Source organism: Panthera tigris, chromosome D3 (assembly GCF_018350195.1).
Source record: "Panthera tigris isolate Pti1 chromosome D3, P.tigris_Pti1_mat1.1, whole genome shotgun sequence".
Classification (NCBI taxonomy): domain Eukaryota; kingdom Metazoa; phylum Chordata; class Mammalia; order Carnivora; family Felidae; genus Panthera; species Panthera tigris.
The window spans coordinates 66,741,026-66,766,885 of NC_056671.1; the positions used below are offsets into that span (position 1 = coordinate 66,741,026).

General features: G+C 41.5%; 1 protein-coding gene and 1 long non-coding RNA gene across 4 annotated transcripts in view; one reads left to right on the forward strand and one right to left on the reverse strand.

Annotated features, from left to right (window-relative positions):
• Window positions 1–25,860, forward strand: part of KATNAL2 (katanin catalytic subunit A1 like 2) — an 87,620-nt gene that overhangs the window by 8,966 nt on the left and 52,794 nt on the right. Inside the window, exon 1 of one of the 3 annotated variants that reach the window (XM_007080550.3) lies at window positions 11,158–11,299. The exons of 1 other annotated variant lie outside the window; for it this stretch is intronic. In XM_007080550.3, coding sequence (XP_007080612.1) covers window positions 11,249–11,299 — 51 coding nt within the window. In that variant the 5' untranslated portion in view covers window positions 11,158–11,248. Of the gene's footprint in view, window positions 1–11,157; window positions 11,300–25,860 lie in introns of those variants that run through there. One more of the 3 variants, XM_042962865.1, reaches the window with a different exon arrangement.
• Window positions 4,623–11,392, reverse strand: LOC122232734. The gene is made up of 4 exons (XR_006210120.1): window positions 11,342–11,392; window positions 6,714–6,771; window positions 6,225–6,340; window positions 4,623–5,131 (listed from the first exon to the last, which is right to left on the reverse strand). It is a non-coding gene; the product is annotated as an uncharacterized LOC122232734 (long non-coding RNA).

Genomic DNA, 25,860 nt, shown 5'->3' on the forward strand with positions numbered 1-25,860 from the left:
AATTTTAGTTAATAATAATGTACTAATATTTGTTTATTAATTGTGACATATATACCACATTAATATGAGGTGTTAATAATAAGGGAACTGGGTATATGTGAATTTTCTATACTATAAGCACAGCTAGAATGTAAAGCCTATTTTGTTGATCATAAAATGATAAATCATATTGTAATGATAAAATGTTTATCATTCAAAATTGTATTTTCCAATGATAGAAAATAAAATGGCTATTAGACTTTTATTTTTGTTATTTTATTTTGGGGGGCATTAGATTTTTTTAATGTTTATTAATTTATTGTGAGAGAGAGAGTGTGGGTGTGTGCAGGTGAGGGAGGGCAGAGAGAGAGAGGGAGAGAGAGAGAATCCCAAGCAGGCTGCACACTGTGAGCGCAGAGCCCGATGTGGGGCTTGAACTCACGAATCCATGAGATCATGACCTGAGCCGAAATCAAGAGTCAGATGCTTAACCCACTGAGCCATCCAGGCACCCTGGGGGGTATTAGACTTTTTTTTTTTTTTGAGAGACAGGGCACAAGTGAGCGAGGGGCAGAGAGAGAGAGAGAGAATCCCATGAGGCACAGAAAGAGAGAGAGAGAGAGAAGCGGGGCTCTATACATTACTCAGTGCTCATCACAAGTGTACTCTTTATTTTTTGTAAATATTTATTTTTGAGAGAAAGAGGGAGGGATGGAGAGAGAGAGAGAAAGTGCTCACAAGTGGGGGGTATGGGGCAGAAAGAGAGATGTTTACACAGAAATCTGAAGTAGGCTGCAGGCTCTGAGCAAGCTGTCAGCCCAGAGCCCCACGTGGGGCTTAAACTTACAAACAGTGAGAGCATGACCTGAGCCAAAGTCAGATGCATAACTGACTGAGCCACCCAGGCGCCCAGCAAGCGTACTCTTTAATCCCCATCACCTATTTCACCCCTTCATGGCCACCTCTCTTCTGGTAACCATCAGTTTCTTCTCTATAGTTAAGAGTCTGTTTCTTGGTTTGCCTCTTTTTTTCCCCCTTTGCTCATTTGTTTTGTTTCTTAAATTCCACAGATGGTATTTGTCTTTCTCTGACTTATTTCACTTAGCATTATACTTTCTAGCTCCGTCCATTGTTTTGCAAATGGCAGGATATCATTTTTTAATGGCTGAGTAATATTCCTGTGTGTGTGTGTGTGTGTGTGTGTGTACATCACATTGTCTTTTTTTTTTAATATTCATTTATTTTGACAGAGAGAGAGAGAGAGAGAGAGAGCGAGCGCACAAGTGGGGGAGGGGCAGAGAGACAGGAAGACAGAGAACCCGAAACAGGCTCCATGCTGGATCCCATGAACCTCAAGATCACAACCTGAGCCAAAATCAAGAGTGGGATGTTCAACCGAGGCCATCCAGGTGGCCTATACCACATCATCTTTACCTGTTATTCATGGATTGATGGACACAGGTTGCTTCCATAATTTGGCTATTGTAAATAAAGCTGCAATAAACATAGGACTGCGCATATCCCTTCAAATTAGTGTTTTTGTGCTCTTTAGGTATATACCCAGTAACGTGATTACTGGATCACAGGTCTATTTTTAATTTTTCAAGCTAACTCCATTCTGTGTTCTACAGTGGCTGCACCAGTTTGCTAACAATTTCAACCTTTAAATAATGGTAAAAGTGTAAAATTTATTTTCAGTTGTATCTATAAGAATTTGAAGACATTGTCGTTAAAATGTCTTGATCAGGAAGTATAGACATTTCAAGCACTAAATCTGCTTATGGAAGTTCTCTCAAGCTTTTCATTAAAACTTTTGAAAAATTTTTTTAAGTTTTATATAAGTTTAATATTTCACAGTTTCCATAGCACTTTACTATTCCATTTTTTCTCATAATTATAAGAAAAAAGTAATGAGCTTGTTTTTTGTTTGTTTGTTTGTTTTTTACCAAGGCCCATATAGGTGTTCTAAATCCCTTCCAATTTATCAACATGCCACAGAAGTTTTATCATTTTCTTTGTGTGCTGTGACCTGAAAAAGGCTAGGAAGCACCCACCTAGAGAATCCCTTACACCCGCACAGGCACAGTAGGAGATATGTACAAGAGTGTTTCTTTCTTTTTCTTAATGTGTATTTTTATTTTTGAGAGAGAGAGACAGAGCATGAGTGGAGGAGGGGCAGAGATGGAGGGAGACAGAATCTGAAGCAGGCTCAGGCTCAGGCTCAGGCTCTGAGCTGTCAGCACAGAGCCCGATGAGGGGCTCGAATTCATAAACTGCAAGATCATGACCTGAGCCAAAGTCGAACACTTAACTGACTGAGCCACCCAGGCACCCCATGTACAAGTGCGTTGTAATAAACACTGTTTGTAATAATGAAATCCTGAAAACAACTTATCTCCATCAAGAAGAGAGTGGATATATACATTGTGCTATATTCCTGAAAAAGAATGCTATGTGTATAGTATAAGAAGAAAAATGAATAAGCCAGAGTTACATATAATAAATGGACAAATTTCAAAAACTATGAAATGAAAAAATCAAGGTGGGAAAAGTTATATATCCTTTCTACAAATTTTCCCAAATTTGAAACAATGGTATATATTTATGGATATACACACATGTGATAGAAGTTCAGAAACAAACATGTGAATGATGAATACCAAAACCAGAACAGTTGGGGCCTCTGAGAAAGGAATGGGATCTGTGGGGGCATTCTGGGAGATTGTACTGTATTTATAAAGTTTTTTGTTAAAAAAAAAAAAAGGCATGAGAGCTTGGTTGCTCAGTTGGTTAAGTGTCCGACTCCTGATTTCAGTTCAGGTCATGATCTCATAGTTTGAGAGATCGAGCCCCACTTGGGCTCTGTGCTAACAGCTCAGAGCCTACTTGGGATTCTCTCTCTCCCTTTCTCTCTGCCCCTCTACCCACTCAAAAATAAGTAAATAAAAATTAAAAAAAAAAAAAAAAGGACCTGAAGCAAATATGGCACAGTGTTAAGATATGACAGACCCGGAAGGTGGATATACCAATCTACTTTTGTCTATTTTTGTGTGCTTGAAACATTTCATACCAAAACAAAACAGATCCTAAATCTGATCATTCTTTACTAATTCCCTGTTCCCGAATGACCACGGTAACCTCCCGTCTCATTTCCTTGCTTTCTGTCTTGTTCCACGATTATTCTCCACATGCTAGCCAGAATGATATTTTATAAATATATATCTGATGTACCATCTCCCTATGCAAAACCTTTCAGTGGGTTTAATCACTCTAAAAATAAAAATTCAACTCCATACCGCAGTCCACAGGCCCTTGCTTTATCTCCGACATGTAGCTCTTAAGATCTTACTCTTCCTCCACTATCATTATTTATCCCCTCAAACGGTTTTATTTTTCTTTTGGACCTTCTCACTACCTCAAATTATATTAATTCATGGTTTATGGATATAGTTATTCCCAGAGTCCCCAGCTTCCACTAGAATATAAGTTCCACGAAAGTGGGGACCTTGCTCTCTGCCATATCCTTGGTGCTGACTCGTTAAGTATGACATGTTTTTTGGATGAACAAATAAATGAGAGATTTCTTTTTCATTCAAAAAGGCAAGGAATGATACTTTAGTGTTTTGTTTTGTTTTGTTTTGTTTTGTTTTGTTTTGTTTAAAGGTGTAATCTAGGGTGCCTGGGTGGCTCAGCTGGTTAAGCATCCGACTTCGGCTCGGGACATGATCTCACGGTTCGTGGGTTCAAGCCCCACGTCAGGCTCTGTGCTGACAGCTCAGAGCCTGGAGCCTGCTTCAGATTCTGTCTCCTTCTCTCTTTGCCCCTCCCTCACTCATGCTCTGTCTCTCAAAAATAAATAAATGTTAAAAAAAATTTTTTTTAAAGATATAATCAAACACAAAGAAGGGGAAAATTACAGGGTACTCTGTCAACAATAACAATAGCTAAGGCTCAGTAAGCACGCATTATGTACCGGGCATTTCCAAACACGAGGACCACATACTTTTGGGGTGCGCATCGGCCTCCCTCCCTTCTCGTAGGCCCTGAGAACCTATCTGTGACATGAAATCTTCCTCCCTAGTCACAGCTAATTGGATCTGGATCAAAGGCTGGGTGAGAAAAGCTCATCTGTTAGCCAGGAGGAAGCAATCAGATTATTTTTCTTGAAAATTTGTGCTGAGAGACGCACAGGCTAAAGAAGTTTGAAGATGAGTCATGTTAATGGCAGGACAGTTTTGAATGATGGGGACAGCTGTTGAGGTCCCTGAAGCTGCACTGGTATCTGCCCTTTCTGGACTTGTTGGTCAATATTTTTTTTGGCTTAAAGACATAGTTACCCCTCTATCCTTCCCATGAAATCCAGTCCCTTCATTTTTAAAATGAATGTGGGTAAGCCTCTTTGTTTTGTTGATTACTCATCCTAAAAGCAGAAAAGTAAACAACCTCTTGATCAAAGAAACTTGACTAAGACAGTCTTTCCCAGGCATAGTCTCATTTAATTCTTACAATACTATGAGAGGGTATTACTATTCCCCTCTTACAGATGAGGAGACAGCACTTGGGCAGGTCCAATACTGTTCCCAGTATCACAGAGCAGTAAAGGTTGCCATTCTGGACTCTGACTCTGGAGAGGAGCGCTGAGCGGCTACCTGTGGCTGCAGGAAGGGCAGAGGGAGGGGCTGTTGTAGAGATGAAGTTAGGAAAACAGAGCAAACATTTTAATACTATTGGGGGTAAATCAGAAAATGAGCCTGATCTCCGTGATGGGGCAAAACCCAGATTTCATTCTGTTTTTGGATAAGATCCAGGAAAAGTTTTATTCTTGCATTTCAACAATCTTTGGCAGAGGGAGATTTCTATCAACATGGAATGTCTGTATGATTAAAACGTTTTCTCTTCCCATTGACGGAGTTGACAGTTTTGAAAGAATGGCAGGATTTTTTTAGCAACGTAAAATGTGGAGTTTTAACGACATATATTCAGAGGTGACTTATAGTTGACTGTCACAGCGTTTGCAGTTAGGCAGGTATATTTCTGGTCATTCTTGAAAACTCCCCCTCATCCTTGCACGTCTAGAGAAGTCCCGTGGAGGGTGGTTTGACACAAGTGAAGTTGTGAGTACAGAAATCCAAGTGTTCATTTGGGGGAGAGGCTAGGGGAGAGAAATCGGTAGGGATTGATGGATTAAGGTATGATTTGAAGAGAGTAAACAATAAATCAAAGTTTATGATTGAAAAACATTCAGAATTCACTTTATATAACATCCTTGCTGTGTGAGAGAGAGGAATAACTTGTTTTCTCCAACTGAGGTTGGACTGTGTTTTGAATACTTTATTTTTTTAATATTTACTTATTTTTGAGAGCGGGGGGCAGAGAGAGAGGGAGACACAGAATCCAAAGCAGGCTCCAGACTTTGAGCTGTCAGCACAGAGCCCTACGAGGGGCTCGAACTCATGATCCATCAGATCATGACCTGAGCCAAAGGCGGAAGCTTAACCGACTGAGCCACCCAGGCGCCCCATGTTTTGAATACTTTAGAAAATAACATGCCCTGTGAAACAAGTGGTAAAGCTTGAGCTCTGTCTCATATACATCAAATGACACAATGTGTGCATCAGACACAATTTTGTTACTTTGGTAAGTATTTAAACAGTTAAAAAAATTTTTTTTAATGTTTTATTTATTTTTGAGACAGAGAGACAGAGCATGAGCAGGGGGTGCGGGCAGAGAGAGAGGGAGACATAGACCGAAGCAGGCTCCAGGCTCTGAGCTGTCAGCACAGAGCCCGACCCGGGGCTCAAACCCATGGACTGTGAGATCATGACCTGAGCCGAGATCAGACGCTTAACCGACTGAGCCACCCAGGCACCCCAGTATTTAAACTGTTTAAAACACAAGCATAAGAAATATTAATGTGATGTATAAAAGGAGGGAAAATAAGTTTTTCTTGTTTCCCCCAATATTTTATTTTTAAAAGAGAAAGAGAGAGGGGATAGAGGATCTGAAACTGGCTCCACACTGACAGCAGAGAGCCCATTGTGGGGCTTGAACTCACAAACCGTGAGATCGTGACCTGAGCTGAAGTCCGATGCTTCACCTACTAAGCCACCCACCCGCCCCGAAAATAAGTTTTTCTAAGAAAAAGGAGAATTTTTCTTTTTCTCTGTAGGTATTAACAGGTTAGGAAGCTAATTGACACCTTAAAAAACTTGGTTCTGAGAGCCTGGAACCGACCATTCGCTCACCTCACACCGTCAAGGTCCCTGGAGTTACCGTTGCACCAGAAAGGAAGAGGACGCTGGACCACACTCACTTCCCGTTGAGTTGTCTAATGGTGTGTCGGTCAAAGTCCTACATGATGCTGAAGGCCACAACACGAGAGACAAACACCGCTGAGGTGTATTGTGGGAAACTCAGGCAGAGGACAATGGGCACTGCCAGATGTCCAATATCACAGTCCCCTACGGAGATGACAAATGGCACAGCTGGAGGCATACACCCGGGATAGCAAGATTGTTCTGATCTTGCCTGACACTCCCAAAAGTGTGCCCATGTTAAAGAGAATGGAAAAGAAAACCAGGCCCAAGGGTCAGCGGTGGAAGAGGTTCATGTGGCCCCAAGAGGAGGAGGGCATGGGATGGGACATGGAAACATCTTCCAGAAGTGAAGATAAAATGACCTGTTGAACAGAGGGGATGGGGGAAATAGCTGGAGGGGATTAAGGGTACACTTACCTTGATGAGCACTGAGTAACGTGTAGGACTGTTGAGTCACTACATTGTATGCCTGAAACTAACAGAACACTCTATGTTAACTATACGGAAATAAAACTTTTTAAAAAAGAAAAAAAATGATCTGTGGAACAGAATTTTGCTCTTATTTTTTTCTTTTAATTTATCTGGGTTGGGGAGGGAAGGTGTGCATGCCTATGTGTATATCCTAGGTTCTAATCTAGGGATGAGTTTACTCTCCAGGGGACATTTGGCATTTGGAAAGGCGTGGAGACATTTTTGGTTGTCACAATTTTTGGGAAACGCTACTGGTGACTAGTGGAGAGAGGCCAGGGGTGCTACTAAGCATCCTAGTCTGCACAGGTCAGTCCCTCACAACAATGATCTTTCCCCAAATGTCAATAGGGGCAAGTTTGAGAAATGCCGCCCTAGCGCAACAGATCTAGCTAGCAGAGAACTTCAGTGAGAAAAGTTGAGTTCTTTCCTTTTTTTTCTTTTAAGTAAATTCTATGCCCAACGTGGGGCTTGAATTCACATCCCTAAGATCAAGAGTTGCATGTTCTACCAGCTGAGCCAGCCAAGGCGCCCCTGAGTTCCTTACTCAAAGGGAAAACTTAGGTGTTTGCTCTTTCTTTTTAAGTGGTGGGGTTTTTTTTTTAAAGATGTTTGTTTATTTTTTGAGAGAGAAAGGCAGAGAGAGAGAGAGAGGAGAGAGAGAAAAGCCCAAGCAGGCTCCACTCTGTCAGCGTAGAGCCTGATGCGGGGCTCGATCTCACAAACCATGAGACTGTTACCTGAGCTGAAACCAAGAGTCGACACTTAACTGGCTGAGCCACCCAGGCTCCCCTAAAGTGGTGGCTTTAATGAAAACTAATTTTAAGACATGGTGAGATGAGACTGGGGAGGGACATACATGTCAAGATGAAGAGTTTGGATGATCTGGGACACCACTCTGGGCATAACTCTGTGGTCATGTGATGTCCAAAGACTTCATCTGAGAATCTCCCCTCTCAGTCCTTACGGTCCCTGCCCCATTATTCTTCATCTACACTACTTCCATAGCCTCCCTTCTGACCTCTCAGCTCTTGGCGGTCATCTTTTCAATGTCACCTTAAATTTCTGAAGAGTATTTTCACTGCATATAGAATTCTAAGTTCATGGTATTTTTTTTTTTTCTTTCAGCACTTTAGAGATGTATTTCTCTAGTCATCTAGATTCCCAGGTTGTTTCCATGTCTTGGCTATTGTAAATAATGCTGCAATGAACTTGAGGGTACAGATATCTCTTCAAGAGGGTGATTGCATTTCTTTTGGATATGTATCCAGAAATGCAATTGCAAGATCAAATGGTAGTTCTGTTTTTAACTTCTAAAGGAGTCTCCAGGCTGTTTTCCATAGTGGCTGTGCCATTTTATACTGCTACCAGCAGGGCACAAGGGTTCCCTCTTCATATCCTTGCCAGCATTTGTTATCTCCTGGCTTTTCAATAATAGTCATTCTTACAGTCAGGTGTAAGGTGATATCTCATTGTGCTTACGATTTGCATTTCCCTGATGATTAGAGATGTTGAGCATGTTTTCATGTACTCGTTGTTCCTTTGTAGCTCTTCCATTTTTTAAATCGGATTGTTTGGGTTTCTTTTGCTGGTGAGTTGTGTAAGTTTCTTGTATATTTTGGAGACAGACCCCTTATCAGAAAGATGGTTTGCAAATATTTTCTTTTGTTCCATAGGTTGTCTTTTCATTTTGTTGATAGTTTCTTTTGTTGTGAAGCAGCTTTTTAGTTTGATGTAGTCCCACTTGTTGATTTTTGTTTTTGTTGCTTGTGCTTTAGTGTCGTATCCAAAAAAAAATCATTGTCAAGATGGATATTGAGGAGCTTTTTCTTACATTTTCTTCTAGGAGTTTTATGGTTTCAGGTCTTATGTTTAAGTTTTTAATCCATTTCAAGTTAATTTTTGTAAGTGCTGTAAGATAGGGGTCCAGTCTCATTCTTGTGCATGTGACTATCTAATTTTCCCAACACCTTTTATTGAAGAGACTATCCTTCCCCCCTAGAGCATACTCAGCTCACTTGTCAAATATTAGTTGATCAAAATGAATTTCTTAATGTGAGTCTTGGTTAGAAACATTTGAAAGCCAGTAGTCATGTGAAGGAGATTCTTTAGAAAAAATTATGTTAAATTTGGAAATAAGGCAAAACAGAGTATTATGACCTTTCAATGTCACACTAGAACAATGTTTAAGAGGTTCAACCTCTCTCCAGTAGGACTTTCTGTGATGATGGAAATGTTCTATCCGTGTGCTGCCCAATATATTAGCCTCTAGCTGCATGTGACAACTAATCACTGGAAATGTGGCTAGTGTGGCTGAGGGATTGAATTGATAACCTTATTTAATTTTAATTAAAATTTAAATGTCAATGGCCAAAACTAGAAGAATGTATCTGTGTCTCTTAGAAAAAATTCCAAAGGCTGTGGTTGTATTGCCCTGTAGAACATTAACCAGTTTTGTATCTCACCTAGCAATCTTATGCTAACTTTGTTTTCTTTAAGTGCCTGCAAATACCTGGTACCTCAAAATGCTCTTTAAACCACCTCTACCATTTAACTGGCTCCCTCAAGGACTTAAGGGGAATCTTTGACATGTGTCCATTCATATTAAAGAGTTACGTTTTTAATTTTATGAAAATCACATCAAAACAATGTAATAAGAGCAGCATGAAAGGTATGTAAAGAAATCAGGAACAATTTTTTCTCTGCCTAAACTCTGCTTGGGGTAACTGTAGTGATAGAAAAAGCTCCACTGAATTGTCCTAGAAGGTGACTTCTCAGCTGAGTCTTAGGAGGCAATATAGGGTTTTATTGGGCAAATGAGGTGGGAGTGATCCTCCAAGTAAAAGAAACCGTTCAGTACTTTATAAATCATGTATGCTGGACGGTGGGGTGGGGTATGCCTGGGTGGGGGTGGGAATGACAAGTGAGCCTGGACAGGGAGGGAGGCAGCATGGTGTAGTGGAAAGGCACAGTGCTTTAGTCAGGAGACCTAGTTTTGCATCCTAACGTTATCTTGTTGGATAACTTAGAATTGGCTAATTTGGCTCTTTGAGCCCATTTCCACAACTGTAAATCGGGAGTAGCAATAACTTCTCCTTGGGGTGTTAGGATTAAATTAGATAGCCACGTAAATCACATAGTGCATTGTCTGGTACTACAGATGTTTAGTAAATTATAGCTAGTGTTTCTAAGGAGAGTGGTCAACAGTTTCAAATGGTGCTAAATTTAAATAAGATAGAGTGTAAAATAATCTATAATCGGCTTTCCTAATTAGGAAGTTATTGAAGACTCTAGTAAGGACAACTTCAAAGGGGTAGAGGCAGAATGTGTTGAGAAATGAATGGGAGGTAACAAAGTGAAGAGGGTAGCCAGTCCTTTCAAAAAGCTTGAAGTGGGGGCGCCTGGGTGGCTCAGTCGGCTGAGCGACCGACTTGGGCTCAGGTCATGATGTCCCAGCTCATGAGTTCGAGCCCCACGTCAGCTCAGAGCCTGGAGCCTGCTTTGGATACTGTGTCTCCCTCTCTCTCTCCCCCTCCTCATTCTCTGTCTCTCTCTGTCTCAAAAATAAATAAACATTAAAAAAGCATGAAGTAGATGGGAGAGAGGTGATTCAACTCAACAATCATAAGATTAGAAGGTGTGTGTGTGTGTGTGTGTTTTAGATTGAGGAAATCTGAATATTTTTGTATCCTATGGGCAGAGGATGGAAGAAGAAACCCGAAGATAATGAAGAAGGGATGGTTTAGCATAGGATTAACAGGAAGGGAGACAGAAGGGAAAGATATCGAAGACACAAAGTAGCTAACACAAAGAAGAAAATGAAGCAGAGGAAAATGTCAAGTCCATGTTTGTCCACTTGGAGTGAGCTTAGGTCTGGTGTGGAGGGAGTTGGGGGAGGAAGGAAAGGTTGATGCACACTCTGCATCCCAGAAAGCCTCTGACAGCCAAAGTCCACAGCAGATTCTTCCAGTCTAAAAGGACCACTTGGAGGCATCTCAAAGTAAAGCAGGAAGCTCCTTCCAAACCTTTACCTTAAAAGGGAGGGAGAAGGAGGCCTGGAAAAGATGGATGTTAAAGTGTAGTCTTGGGAACGCAAACATTGGGTCACAAAGAACTCAACAATTGCCGAAATCAAGGACAAGTACTCTCGTACACAAACCTGGTAACTTGCATTTTAGAGACAGAATTAAACCAGCTGAAACAATTTCAAGCCCCGCCCCAAGTCCTGTCAATCATCCCCTCTCCATTTCTTGATTGGTCAGTGCAGTGCAAACGCTCTGGCTTAAACGGGCTTATTTTAGCATTGATTGGCATGAGAAAGAATCCAATGGTGCCCAGTGATTGGCTGACCTGTCTAGGCTCCGGCCAATCCTGAAAGGGGCGGGCTGGTTAAGCGTCAGGTTCCCCCAAGCAGCTTTCCTTGGAAGTACTGGTCAGCCCAGTGACTGGCCCTTTTCTCCTTTCCGGCCCTAATACAGTAGCCGATGGAGCTTTCTTACCAGACCCTCAAATTCACGCACCAGGCACGGGAAGCGGTAAGGAAAGCATATACAAAAAAGAAAAAAAAGGAACCGTACCAGGAACTCCTCTCCCCTGTTGCTTCAGGCCGATTCGCGTGTCTCTGGTTGCTATGGCGACAGAGTCCCCAGCCGAGTGGCGCAAGCGCAGTGAGGGACGGTAGGCCCCACTGGTCAACTCCCGGGGCTGGGCTTGAGGTGGTGATGGGGATAGGATGGATCCGGGACAGGGGCGGGTTTGGGAGCGACTACGGGTTTGATGAAAGGGGCCGCAGTTTGTGATTGAGGAGACGGTTTGGTATTTATTAAACAGGCTGCCTTGATGGGTGAGCGGGTTTGGGGGAGTGGTCAAAATGAAGAGTGTTGAAAAGCAGGACAGCTCTGACCTGCGAGCTGGGACACTGGGTTCTGGTCCTGATTGGCCACTTACCGAGGCCGAGGGATCTTAGGTATTTAGTTCCCCCCTCGGGCTTGAGTTACCTTATTTGAAAGTAAAGTAAATGGACTATAATCCTTCTCACACGAAGATTACATGAACTTTACAATACGTACGTGGTTTCTGTTGTATCATCTGGTAAAAGGCCAGCAGTACTTTCCACAACAACGCACATGAATTGAGGACATAATGCCAGGCACTGGGGAGAAAACAATGCTTTGGTGGGGAGAGAGGATAAATAAAATTAAGTTAAAAAAAATACTGATGGGGGTGCCTGCGTGGCTCAGTGGGTTAAGCGTGGGACTCTTGATCTCAGCTCACGTCATGATCTCACTGTTGGTGAGATCTAGCCCTTCTTAAGGCTCTGCACTCTTAGCGCCTGGGATTCTCTCTCTCTCCCTCTGTCTCTGCTCCCCCCGCTCCCCACAGCTAGCTCTCTCTCTCAAAATAAATAAACTTAAAAAAAAAAAAAAAAAACCTTATACCTGGGCCCCACCTCTAGAGATTCTGATTTACTGATTTGGGATGGATTCTGTGCATCGACATTTTTTTTAAGCCCAACAGGTGATTACAGTGTGTAGCCAAGGTTATGAATCTCTGCCCTAGTGTGTCCCACTTTTTAAAAATAATAACAATACAAAAGATGATGTAACCCTCTGTTTGGCCTCACATTCACCTCTACCTACCAACCTCCATTCCATTCCAGCTTCTGGAAAAGATTGGTGACGCTTGGTGTTGCTACTGCCTCACGTCTGGATTGTGCTCAAGCCCATTTCAATCCAGCCCAAACTACCCACATCAGAGCCTTTTGTGTTGTCTTTTAATAAAGCGGATTCCTGGATCTCACCAAGATTTACTGAATCAGAAATAGTTTGGGATAGGGTCTTGAAAAGTGCCTTATAAACACACACCCAGGTTTAAAAACCACTGCCCTCCGATTAAGCTTCCCACTTCTGCTCAGGTCCCAGCCTCGCACAGGGCTCTGTGGTGACAGCTCGGAGCTTTGGAGCCTGCCTGGGATTCTGTGTCTCTCTCTCTGCCCCTCCCCTGCTTGTGCTCTGTCTCTCAGTCTCTCAAAAATAAACAACCATTGGGGCACCTGGGTGGCTCAGTCGGTTAAGCAGCCGACTTCCGCTCAGGTCATGATCTCGCGCGGTCCGTGAGTTCGAGCCCCGCGTCAGGCTCTGTGCTGACAGCTCAGAGCCGGAGCCTGCTTCAGATTCTGTGTCTCCCTCTCTCTGACCCTCCCCCGTTCATGCTCTGTCTCTCTCTGTCTCAAAAATAAATAAACATTAAAAAAAATTTTTTTAAATAAATAAATAAATAACCAAAAAGAAATAAAACCCGTTGCCCTAAATAGTCTCATACATTTTCATGATTTCCAATGCCATCTATATGCCCACAACCCCCTACTATCCAAACTGACTCTAGACTGGATTACTTTGCTGGGCCCCAAGCCCACATAGCGTCCTAGAAGATGGAAATACAGAGAGGACAATGAATCAACAGATTACTTGACAAATCTTGTGTCATGTGTCTGCATCTTAATTTGTTCAATATCTGACTTTTTGCCTTCTCTTCTAAAACCTGTACCTTGGTCTACTTGGGAATGTGAAACCAACATCCACCCAATTGCTCAAATCAGAATTCTCGGAGTATCCTTAGCTCCTTCCTCCTAGTCCCTCCCTTCTGTCCTCTACATAAGGAAGACAGCAGCAAACCTTTTGTTCCACTTCTACAATAGGTCTTTAATCATCCCTCTCTCCACAGCTGAGAGCCTGACCCAACCACCATGATTTTTTACCTGAACCACTGCAACAACCTCCTAACTATTCTTCCCATTGGTTTTTGCCTCCCTCTAGTCCATTCTTCATCCAGTGATCTTCCTAAAATCGTGTCACTCCCTGGCTGTTTTATTGGCTTTTCATTACCCTTGGGATAAAACCCCCGAACTTTGACATAACCTACAGAGTACTGCAATGATGCGGCCCAACTTCCACATCCAGCCTCTTCCTCACCACTTTCCACTTTGCCTCCCACAGCTCCTTTGATCTGTGGCACGTTCTCTTTGATCTGACATGTCTCTGAACTCCATATACTCTGTACCATACAAGTTAGTATTTAATTGTGATTAATTTGTTCCTATCTGTTTCCTGCCTGTAACGAGGCCTCTCCAACAGAATTCATGTAACCTGAAGGCACACCCAGTTTTATTTTTTCGTTTTATTCCCTAGGTGGTGCTGGGAGACATATTTAGGTATGCCCATTGGTGTCTCGATTTTGCAGGGGGTGCAAGTGCAAGGAGTTGTGATTAGTTGTGTCTGCAGAAGGAATAAGGTGGAGGTGGGTGCGGCGATCTGGTGAACTGGATATAAAAAGGACTGTGTGTCCACAAGGAATTTTGATCATCTACATCATCTACTATATTAGGACTTCCAGAATACATGCTTTTTATCTGGCTGATTTTTATTGTTGTTTCAAATATATATATGTATGTATACATATGTATATATATATTTATACGTATATATGTTGTTCTGAGGTCTTCGATTTCTCCAAGAAGAAATCCTCTACACTTTCCTACAGGAATGAGGGCAAAATAAGCATGATTGCCATTGTTGTAGGAGTTAAGCAGGGAAAGGCAGCTATGTGGAAGGTGGGGGTTTCTCCTCACTTAATTACTTATTACTTATACTTAATTACTCCTTCCTTAATTACATAATTGGGTACTGGAGCACCGGGGTGGCTCAGTCAACTAAGTGTCCAACTCTTCTTGATCTGGGCTCAGGCCTTGATCTCAGGGTTGTGAGTTCAAACCCTGCTTTGGGCTCTGCACTGGGCATGAAGCCTACTTTAAAAAAATATATGTAATTGAATACTTAATTACTCTTTCCTTCCCAAAGTTTATCCGGCTGTGTTTCTCCTCAGGATAAATGTCCAATCTTTAGCCAGGGGAGGGGAGGGATTGTCACCTGACTGGGGTGAGGGAGGGAATCTCTTATACTGTGTTCAGCCTGCTCCTCATTACTTCTGTCCTTAGAGGTGCCTGGTGACTCCAGAAGTAGCCAGTGCCATGAGTTCCTGTAATTGTCTAGGGCTCTGTCATACTTATGTGCTTCTTGTTCACTACTTTCCCTACAGGTGTCGGTTTTCTTTGATTTTGGTTGTCTTTGCTTTTGTCTTTTTTTGCTCTTTTTAAAAAATGTTTATTTGTTTATTTGATGGCGGGGGAGGGCAGAGAGAGAGAGAGGAGAGGGAGAATCCCAAGCAGGCTCCATGCTGTCAGCACAGAGCCCAACATGGGGCTTGATCTCATGAACCGTGAGATCATGGTCTGAGGCAAAATCTAGTCGGATGCTCAACCGACTGAGTCACCCAGGCGCCCCTCTTTGCTCTCTTAAGTCAGCAGGCATTTATCTATTTGCTTTCCATATGTCAAATTTTTTTATTTTTTATTTTTAAATAAATTTATTGTCAAATTGGCTTCCATACAACACCCAGTGCTCATCCCAACAAGTGCCCTCCTCAATGCCCATCACCCACTTTCCCTCTCCCCCACCCCTATCAACCCTCAGTTTGTTCTCTGTATTTAAGAGTCTCTTATGGTTTGCCTCCCTCCTCTCTGTTTGTAACTTTTTTTCCCCCTTCCCTTCCCCCATGGTCTTCTGTTAAGTTTCTCAAGACCCACCAATGAGTGAAAACATATGGCATCTGTCTTTCTCTGACTTATTTCATTTAGCATAATACCCTCCTGTTCCATCCACGTTGCTGCAAATGGCAGGATTTCATTCTTTCTCATTGCCAAGTAGTATTCCATTGTATATATAAAACACATCTTCTTTATCCATTCATCCATTGATGGACATTTAGGCTCTTTCCATAATTTGGCTATAGTTGAAAGCGCTGCTATAAACATTGGGGTACATGTGCCCCTATGCATCAGCACTCCTGTATCCATATGTCAATTTTGTGGTCATAACTGCTTGCTGTCACTCTTCTAGGGTCTTTGTCCTTTTCCTTTTCACTCATTTCTGCTCTAATCTTTATTATTTCCCTCCTTCTACTGGCTTTTTGGACTTTGTTCTTCCAGATCCTTTAGATGTAAGGTTAGGTTGTTTATTTGAGATTGCGAGATTTTTCTTGCTTTTGAGGTAGGCCTGTATTGTTATAAACTTCACTCTTAGGACAGCTTTTGCTGCATCTCGCAGATTTTGGACCATTGTGTTTTCATTTTCATTTGTCTCCATGTCTTTTTTTGATTTCTTCTTTGGTTTCTTGGTTGACCCATTCATTGTTTAGTAACATGTTATTTAGCCTCCGTGTATTTGTATTCTTTGCAGATTTTTTCTTGTGATTGATATCTAGTTCCATAGTGTTGTAGTTGGAAAAGATGCATGATGTGATTTCGATCTTTTTTAATTTACTGAGATTTGTGGCCTACCGTGTGATCTATCCTGGAGAATGTTCTATGTGCACTTGAAAAGAATGTGTATTCTGCTGTTTTGGGATGGAATGTTCTGTATTTATCAGGTCCACCTGGTCTAATGTGTGGTTCAGAGCCACTGTTTTCTTGTTCATTTTCTCTCTGGATGATCAATCCATTGATTTAAGTGGGGTGTTAAAGTCCTCTATTATTACTGTATCACTGTCAATTTCTTCCTTTATGTCTGTTAATAGTTGCTTTATGTATCTGGGTGCTCCCATGGTGGGTGGAGTCTTTGTTCTTGACGGATCACTGTGTTTTTATTTCTTTATCATAGTTTTAATGTGGTTTTGGGAGGAATAAAAGATAAATGGTCTCTAGAGCATTTTTTATTTTACAGATATTTATTGAATACCTACTGAGTACAATGAATCACAGGGGTTCAGAGGAGTGAATATATAAAATCAACTAATATATGATTCATATCTAAAAGATAACTTAGGGGTGTCTGGGTGGCACAGTTGGTTAAACGTTGGACTCTTGATCTCAGCTTAAGTCATGATCTCACAGTTTGTGAGTCTGAGCCCCACATCAGGCTCTGCACTGATGGTAGAGCTTGCTTGGGATTCTGTCTCTCCTTCTCTCTGCCCCTCCCCTACTCATGCATGCTCGCTCTCTCTCTCTCTCTCTCTCTCTCAAAATAAATAATAAAAATAAACTTTAAAAATTTTTAAAAATAAAGAAAAGATAACTTAATTTTTTTGTTGGTTTCAAGTTAGGCATTTGTCATACATATACTTACGTATTCAAATTTGGTTTTAAATACGGTTATTTCTTTGGAAATGGTAGGAGCTGATGGCTGAGCATAAGAGAGTTAGACATTTTTGAATTCATATCCTGGTTTTTACTTAACACTGAGGTAAATACTTAGTAAACACTTAGCACCCAACATGTATCAAACATGGTACTGAGATATCCATAAATGGGAGAATTGACTGTTGATTACCCTTAGGACATGACTCTTCTCTTGGTTTGCATGATACTACTACTTGGTTTTCAGTCTCCTAGCGTTCTACTTTCCTTCTTGGCTTCCTCGATGAGCTTCTCTTTCTCTGCCCCTTAAAGTCTTGTGCTTTAGGATCTGAACTTGCCTTTCCTGGTCAGCCTGCTTCTCAGACTTGATGCCTCCTTGATGCAGTAAGCAGACATCACCACACCTCCTTTTTCCCTGGAAATCATAATTGAATTCTTCCTTGTTGACCCCTTTCTCCCACCCCAGGAGACAATAAGCTCCTTAAGGGCAAGGACTCTGGCAAGTTGTTTTCCTGACAAGCACACTGGTCATGCCTTTTCAGCGCTTCTCAGTCCTTAACATACACACTAAACACTGAGATGTTTTGAAAATGCTGCTTCGATCCAGTAGTTCTGGGGTGGGGTGTATGTCGTGAGCTCTCGTGTAATACTCTTACTGCTGGTGATCTTTGGGTAGCAAAGATCTGGGAATGGAGAATTTGCTCCGATTCCATTTTAAACGTAGTGTTTAATTGAAATAAGACTGTTTCCAATCTGTATGCCCCTGCCACTTTCTTCTTTCCGACTTGAATTTAAAGTCCTCTAAAATGTGCTAAGGGCAAGGCACCTCCAAGGAGCAATTGCTTCAGTGTTTTTAATTTGACCACACGTTCAAAACAAATAAACAGTAATTGGTATCAGTGCACAAGAATGCTTTTGGAAAGCCATAATTGATCCACACATTCATGTGTGACACAAAATAATCCTGAAGCAAAGTTAATTTTATTTATTCTCATGTGTCATCATATGTACTTTTCAAAAGTTGTGACTTTGCGTCTGTGAGCCTTTATATTAAAATATCTACTCTAAGTGTTAGCTAATTAATGAGGTGGTTGACTAGGTTTGCAAATGAGTGTTGTTAAATGCCTTAGCTTTTATTAATTGCATGGGCCCCTAAAAAAAAAGAAGAGTAATTGAAAATTTAATTACATCAATGTTTTTCTTCAAAGAACTGAGGCGTATTAAACTTTAAATGTTTAAACATTTAAGCATCTATTGAAATACCAATAGCTATAAACAATGTGCAGTTCTAAATACTAATTAAACAAACTCTAAATCACCATAAAGCTAAGCTGAATTTTAAGTAACTTTTATGTTTTAAGTGCTCTTCTCTGCTCTTACATAAGGAAGATTAACCACTTCACTGCTGACCACTGCTGCAGCCTTGTGGGTATCCTGTAAAATGTGGTGGCTGCCGTGGGACCACGTTCTTTCTGAACTTGGGCCAACAAAGGGAGACTAATCAGACAACCTGGAACACTTTGCTGATGTCAGATGGCTACTCTTGGACACTTGTTTTTGTGTTTTATTTCTTTTTTTAACCACTAAAAGAGAACATGAGAGTATACAGATATGAATTTGTATATTTGATGTCTTGGGTTAAAAACACCCTTTCCTTTGGAAAAAATAACATTTATCAGGTTTTATTTTTAAATGTAAAAAGTATATATATCTCACCACCCAGAAAAAGCTTGTAGGCATTAAAACAATTGATATAGCCTTCTGCTTTCCACTGTGATAGCCTTCCTGCTGTACAAAGCTAGAAAACTGGCCTGCAGTTTATTTGTATTATAGATGAATAATCTGTTTTCAGACAGTGAACAATGTGCTCATGAGTAAAGGCCTTCCGCTTGAAAGAAGTAACTGGGTTCTGGCCCACACGGGAGTATCTATGCAGAGCACAGATGAGACAGAAAGGAGTTTGGGGAGAAAGGGGACCAGAGAGGAGGGTCTATGCAAACAAGTTGCTCCATATTTCTGAGTTTGGGGCTGAATACTAAGCTGTGCATCCATCAGGTAAAAATGTACAAAGCTGGGGGGAAACCAATTACCAGGGAACGATAAACTGAACACCTACCTACCGGTGCTCATAGAACCTCCTTATAGCATTGAAAGCCATCTTAATGTCAACCAGCCTGAGTGGAGAAATGTTGTGGACCAGCAGAGCACTTAGCTGAGATTCCGGGATTCTGTGCTAAACCAGCCCTAGAGCAAGGCTACTTTAGATATATCTTTCCTAACAAAGCTTAAATACAAGACATGATAAGATCAGACTTACCTGTAAGTAACTGAACTATCTGCCAAAATAAAACTCAACACACTTAAAAGAAGACAATAAAATCCAGATATTCGCAAAGACTGACATCCAATAAAAAACTACTAGCAGTCATAAGAAACAGAAAAATATAATAAAACCAGGACAAGCATCAGTTAACAGAAATGGGTTTAGAAATAGTAGAGAAGACAGCATTAGCAGACAAGGACTTTGGGGACCTCAGGAAAACATAAAGAGGAAAAAACCAGAAGATACAAAAAGAATAAAACACAACTTACAGAGTTGAAAAAGATGGTAATTTTAATCTAAAAGACTCACTGGAAACTATCTAAACCACAGCACATAGAAAAAGTCTGAAGAAAAAAATGGACAAAGCCTCAGTGACCTAAAGGACAATGTCAAGTAGTCTAACATATGTGCAGTTCATAGCCCAGATTGGAGATGAAGACGAGGAAAAAATATGAAGAAACCATGGCCAAAATTTCCCCATAAACCCAAGAAACTCAAAAACTTGCAGGCAGGATACACATTTGTTGACTGTGACAAAGCCATCTGCTACATCATAAGCTGCCCTCGGAGACACCCATGTGGCAAGGAACTGAAGGAAGCTTCCAGCCACTAGCCGACAAGAAACTGAAGCTCAGAGTCCTACAACTCATAAGGGACTGTATTCTGCCAACAGCCATAGGGGCAGAAGGAACACATTTGGGTGACAGAAATGTTCTACATCTGGGTTGGAGTTTTGATTACAGATGTGCACACATTCATGGGACTGGACACTTGAGATGGATGCATTGTACTATATTTAAAGGATACCTTAATAAAGTTGCTTTCAAAAATGGTATAAAAATGCAGGGGTGCCCAGTGGCTCAATTAGTTGAGCATCTGACTCTTGACTGCAGCTTAGGTCATGATTCCAGAGTTGTGGGATCAAGCCCCATGTCAAGCTCTGCACTGAGTATGGATCCTGTTAAAGATTCTCTCTCTCTCTCTCTCTCTTTCTCCCCCTTTACTCCCTCCCCGACTCGGACTCTCTCTGTCTATCTCTCTCTCAAAAAAATACATAAATAAAGGGGTGCCTGGTTAGTTAAGTGGCCAACTTTGGCTCAGGTCATGATCTCACAGTTTGTGAGTTTGAGCCCCACGTCAGGCTCTGTGCTGGGAGCCTGGAGCCTGCTTCAGATTCTGTGTCTCCCTGTCTCTCTGCTCCTCCCCTGCTTTCGCTCTGTCTCTGTCTCTCAAAACTGAATAAACGTTACAAAATTTTTTTAAAAATTAAAAATGGTATAAAAATTCAAACAGTATTTAACCGAAAGGTATATAATGAAAAGTAAATGCCTTCTTCCCTACTCTCTACCCCCCTGCCCACTTCTGGTTTCTCACCCTGTAAGAAACTATCATCTATAGTTTCTTATATATCTATTTAGAAATATATTTATATGTCATACTGCATATATATTTATATCTTTTTCTTTTCACAGAAGAGATTATTTTCTTCATTCTGTATTTCCCCCTTACTTTATTACATATCTTGGAAGTCTTTCCACAAATATTTATGGAGAACCTGAATGAGATATGTTAAGTTCTGGGGATATAGTGGTGAAAAAAAGACACTTCCTCTACCTTCATGGTGATTATATTTTAGTAGGGAAGGCAGCTAACTGGTAAACATAGGACCCCCAGGAAAGGAATTGCTGAAACATAGACCAGCCATACGTCCAACTTCCGTAGGTAATGCCAGACAACTTCCCACAGTGGTTGTATCAGTTTATATTGCCCTTGCAGCGCATGAGAATTCCCATTGGTCCACACCCTTATCAATATGTGGTATTACCAATTATTTTTCCTTTATGTGTCCTTGATTACAAATGAGGTCAAGTACCTTTTGTTTATTAGCTATTTGGAGATGTCATTTTGCAAAGCACCTATTTTTCTTGTCCATTTTTCTATTGGGTTACTTTGTCTTTTTAATTGATTCTTTCGGGGAATTCACTATGTATTTGTATATTAATTCTTCCAAATGTTGATATTTTCAACATACCAAAATGTTCTCTTTTATGAACACAAATGCATATTTTAATAAAAGTCACTTTATTTATTTATTAAGTTTATTTATTTCTTTTGAGAAAGAGAGAGAGAGAGTGCTAGCAGGTTAGAGGCAGAGAGAAAAGGAGAGAGAGAGAATTCCAAGCAGGCTACACACTGTCAGGGTAGAGCCCAACACGGGGCTGGAACTCACGAACCGCGAGATCATGGCTTGAGCCGAAACCAAGAGCCGGTAGCTTAACTGACTGAGCTACCCAGGCGCTCCATAAAAATCACTTTATTAATCTTTTCTTCTACAGTTAATGTTTTTTTTTGTACCCTTAGAAAATCTTTTCCCTATTCCAAAATCATGAAAATATTCTTTTATATTATCTTCTAAAAATCATATTGTGCTCACATTTAGATCTGTAATCCATGTGAAACTGATTTGTGCACACACACACACACACACACACACACGTCTGTGTATAAGGAAGGAGGTAGGACATACAATTTTTCCAAAAGCATTTACTGAAAAGATGTCCTTTCCAACACTGTTCTTCATCCATGTATATGCAGAATTGTTTCTGGGCCCTCAAGTCTGTTCCACTGGTCTAGTTGTCTATTTCCTGGGCTAATACCACACTGTCTTAATACCTATAGTTGCATAATCTCCATATCTATTAAATCAAATACTTCTACTGGTTTTTTTTAACTAAATGGTTACTATTATTCACAAGACATATTTATATATTTTAGAATCAACTTGTCAAACTCCACAAAGATTGCTGGACTTTGATTGGGATGGAATTGAATCTGAAGATAAACGTGAGGAGAATTGACAATTTAAAAATAATGAGCCTTCTGGTCAATGCCTATCTTTTTTCTGACAACGTTCGCAATTTTTTTTCAGGAGCAATATAGGGTTTTCCGCGTATTTGGTCCATCTTTTGTTAGATACGCTTTTAGTTTCTTGATACTATTGTAAGTGGTCACTGCAAATGGCTTCTTGTTTTTTTAAACTTCATTTTATGTTTATTATTGGTATGTAGAAACGTAATTGATTTTTGTATGTTGATTTTATTTGAGCAACATTGCTAAATTCATTCATTCATTCTAAGAATTGTTTGTGGATTCTTTTGACTTCTTTATTTACACAATCATATTATCCATGAATAAAGACAGAATTAATTCTTTTCACATTCTTACGCCATTTGGTTTTCTTGCCTAAACTTCCTGGTTTAGACCTCTATTATAATGTTGACTAGAAGTGGGGATAGGAGGCATTATTGTACCTGAGGGGGGAGACACTAGCAATCCAGGAACATCTTAATCCAATTTCGGGGACTGAGATTTTTCTGAGCCACATAGACAATGGGAAACTGAGCTTGGGCAGCTTAACTTCTCCTTTGTCCTTAGCCCTGAGTCCTAGGACTGAGTCCTCCTTTATATTTTTTACCAGCGTCCCCTATTATGCTGTGTCCTAGATTCCAACTTTTGCACCTATAGCACCTTGAGGCTGTCAAACATACTACTCAGCATCTTAGTATCTTACAGGCAGGCAAATGTACTTGGGAAAAAGTGGCTTAAATGTCTTGGTTATGTCTGTGGATTAATGAATACACGTACAGGGTAATAAAATCCTGTAAGTGAAGTTGTTATGTCCAAGAGTTTTTATATGTGTATATTTGGCATAGGTGCATCTGTAGAATAAAGTTCTTGTGGAACTCAATGAAAACCATCCAAATGAGAGCATTTTTTAACCATCCCCATTGAGCTTGCTGTAGCAAAGGAGTCGGGTACCGTCCCTTGCATGTATTTGGCAGAGAATCAAAGGCAGGCAAGGGAGTGGGAAAGCTTTGCAGTGAAAAAAAGGAAGGCTTCAGGTATTTTCTGATTGGAGGTTGTTGACTTGGGGAAAGCTGGAGGCAGGCTACCCAGAAGCAGGGTACCTTATGTACCTGATTTGGACAGCATATTTGGCTTTCTCTGCTCTGTCCTGATTTGGAAGCTGGGGGCAAAAATTGTGAGGCTGTCAGTTGTTGACCGAATCCTGACCGTTCTGGGCCAATTGCTACAAGAGGCTGTGATTTAGTTTCCTGGACTGCTTGCCGTGGAGGCTGTGGTTCGGTGTTCTGGGTTGGTTGCCGCAGAGGTTGTGGTTTGGCTTCCTGAGCTTATGTGGGTCTGACCATTACCCATTTATATATTCAGTCTCTTATTCTAAAAGTGATGTTTCTGTACCAAAGAATGTATGCTTTCAGCATTTTGCCTATTAACTCCAACAAACGTTGTATCAATTTACACGTCTACTAATAATGCATGATAATTTCTTCTAACACAGCAGGCTGTTCTTTTGAATTTGACTCATCTAATAGGTAAAATTTTGTATCACATTATGTTTTTCATTTGCATTTTTGTAAGATTGAGCATCTCTTCATAAAATTAAGAGTCATTTGTGTTTCCTTTCCAGTGAACCATCTTTTCCTATGTTTTGCTCATTTTTATAGCAAATTGTGGTCTTTTTTTCCCGCTGATTTGTGAGAGCTTATTATATATAAAGGAGGTTGGCCTTTGAATGTTTAAAAAAAAATGTAAATCTTTCCCAGATTGCTGTCTTTTGACCTTGTTTTTGATTTCTAAAATTTTTATGTAGTTAAATTTATCAGTCTTTTTAATTAATGGTTTCTGGGTTTGTGTCCAAGAAAGCCTTATTTACTCTGAGATTAAAAAAAATAATCCCATGCCAAGTAGTTTTATGTATGTATGTATGAACAATCTGAGAATACTACTTATTAAAACAATGTCTTATTGTTTACAGAGGGGCTACTTGACAAAACTCTAATTGATCTTAAAATCCTCAGTAAAGGGGCGCCTGGGTGGCTCAGTCGGTTGAGTGTCTGGCTTCGGCTCAAGTCATGATGTCACAGTTTGTGGGTTCGAGCCCCACATCGGGCTCTGTGCTGACAGCTCAGAGCCTGGAGCCTGCTTCGAATTCTGTCTCCCTCTCTCTCTGCTCCTCCCCCACTCATGCTCTGTCTCTCTCTCTCCGTCAAAAATAAACAAAAACATTTAAAAAAAAACTTTTTTTTTTTTTTAAATCCTCAGTAAAACTGAGGTTTCACGTCTTGGGAATTCTGGAGTATTCTCCAGGCGGGGAGGCAGTGGCTGTGGCACATAGGTTCTCAGGTACAACCTTTGCAAACTACAGGAGTGAGAGTCCCGAAGTTTCCGCAAAGCAAGAGCCTCTGGTCTCCCGGGGAAGTGCCATCTCAGAACCCCCGCCGCCCTTGTGTCCCCCACCCCAAATTCCGTGTCCAAGGCAAGTCTCAGCTTATGTGGGGAGAATGTGTTCTTGAAGTCTAACACTGGCTTGGCCGTCATCTGGGCACTTTTCCTAGTGGGTTTCCACGGCCCAGTGGGCACTGCGGGAGCTCGGGCGGTCGTAGGCCGTCTTCTCTGAGAAGAGGTTAAAGCTGTCCCTCCGTCACCGCCACCGAGGGCATGGTGTGGTGCTAGCTTGATCAGCGGCTCCTCCGTGCAAACGTCTCCCGGCTCCTTAGAACATCAGTAGGGCGCTGGGCCACCGACTTGAAAAGGACCAGCCTTGCTGGTCAGCCCTAGGGCTTATTGGCCCGTGCAGACCCCACGTTCATTGTCAGCCCCCACAGCCACCACCCTCGGGCCTCCTGAAGCTGCACGAACATCGCCCACCACGCCTCACGCTCTTCTGGATCTTCTCATTGGTGTCAATGAGTTTTCCATAATTTATCGATTTCTTCAACTAGCACATGACTGTATTTCTGTATGCCACATAGCTGATCGGCATAAAATCTCCAAAATGGGTTCAGGAACGGAATGCGTGGCTCCTCCCACTTCAAAGATCCATGTTGTTTTTAAGTATCCGGATGCACTGGTTGCACCAGGTCATCATTTCGTGGAGCTGGGCACACTTGGGACCACAAAACACCTGCATCTTTGAATTCATTCTGCGTCCGGTAAATCCAGCTTCTTCCTCTTCCTGGGGTGAAGACAGCGCTTCTTGCTTCGGTGGGAAGGAGCACATCAATGCAAAGACACGAGAGGCCGGTAACGGGCCTGTGCCCTGGGTAATGGGAGGTCTGTCAACACTGGTAGTGAGTCAGCAGGGACCTCTTTCAGCCTGGCCCGATGGGCTCCAGACGGCTGTGCCTTCCCTGACTTGTTTTGTTCACCTGAGGTCATTTCTGAACCGAGTCCAAGTTTTCACTAGTGCTTTTAGAGTCATTCTGAAGTCCTTTTTCTCAGAATGCAGTAGCTGAAGTTTTCAGTCTCCCCCCACCCCCACCCCCACCCCCACCCCCACCCCAGGGGCGGTCATAGTTGAAGCAGGACTCAAAAGACACGGTGGGTGGCTGCAATTCATCATCCAGATCTGCCTCCTCAACTTCAGGGAGGGAGCCCATTGGCTTTCTATCCAAATTAAAAGTTTTTACTTTCCCTTCCTGAATCCTTGGGTTGTTAGAACCTCCTCTTTCGCCTTGGGCAACAGGCCTCCTGCCCACTTTCCAAGTCTAAGCTGTCTAGAC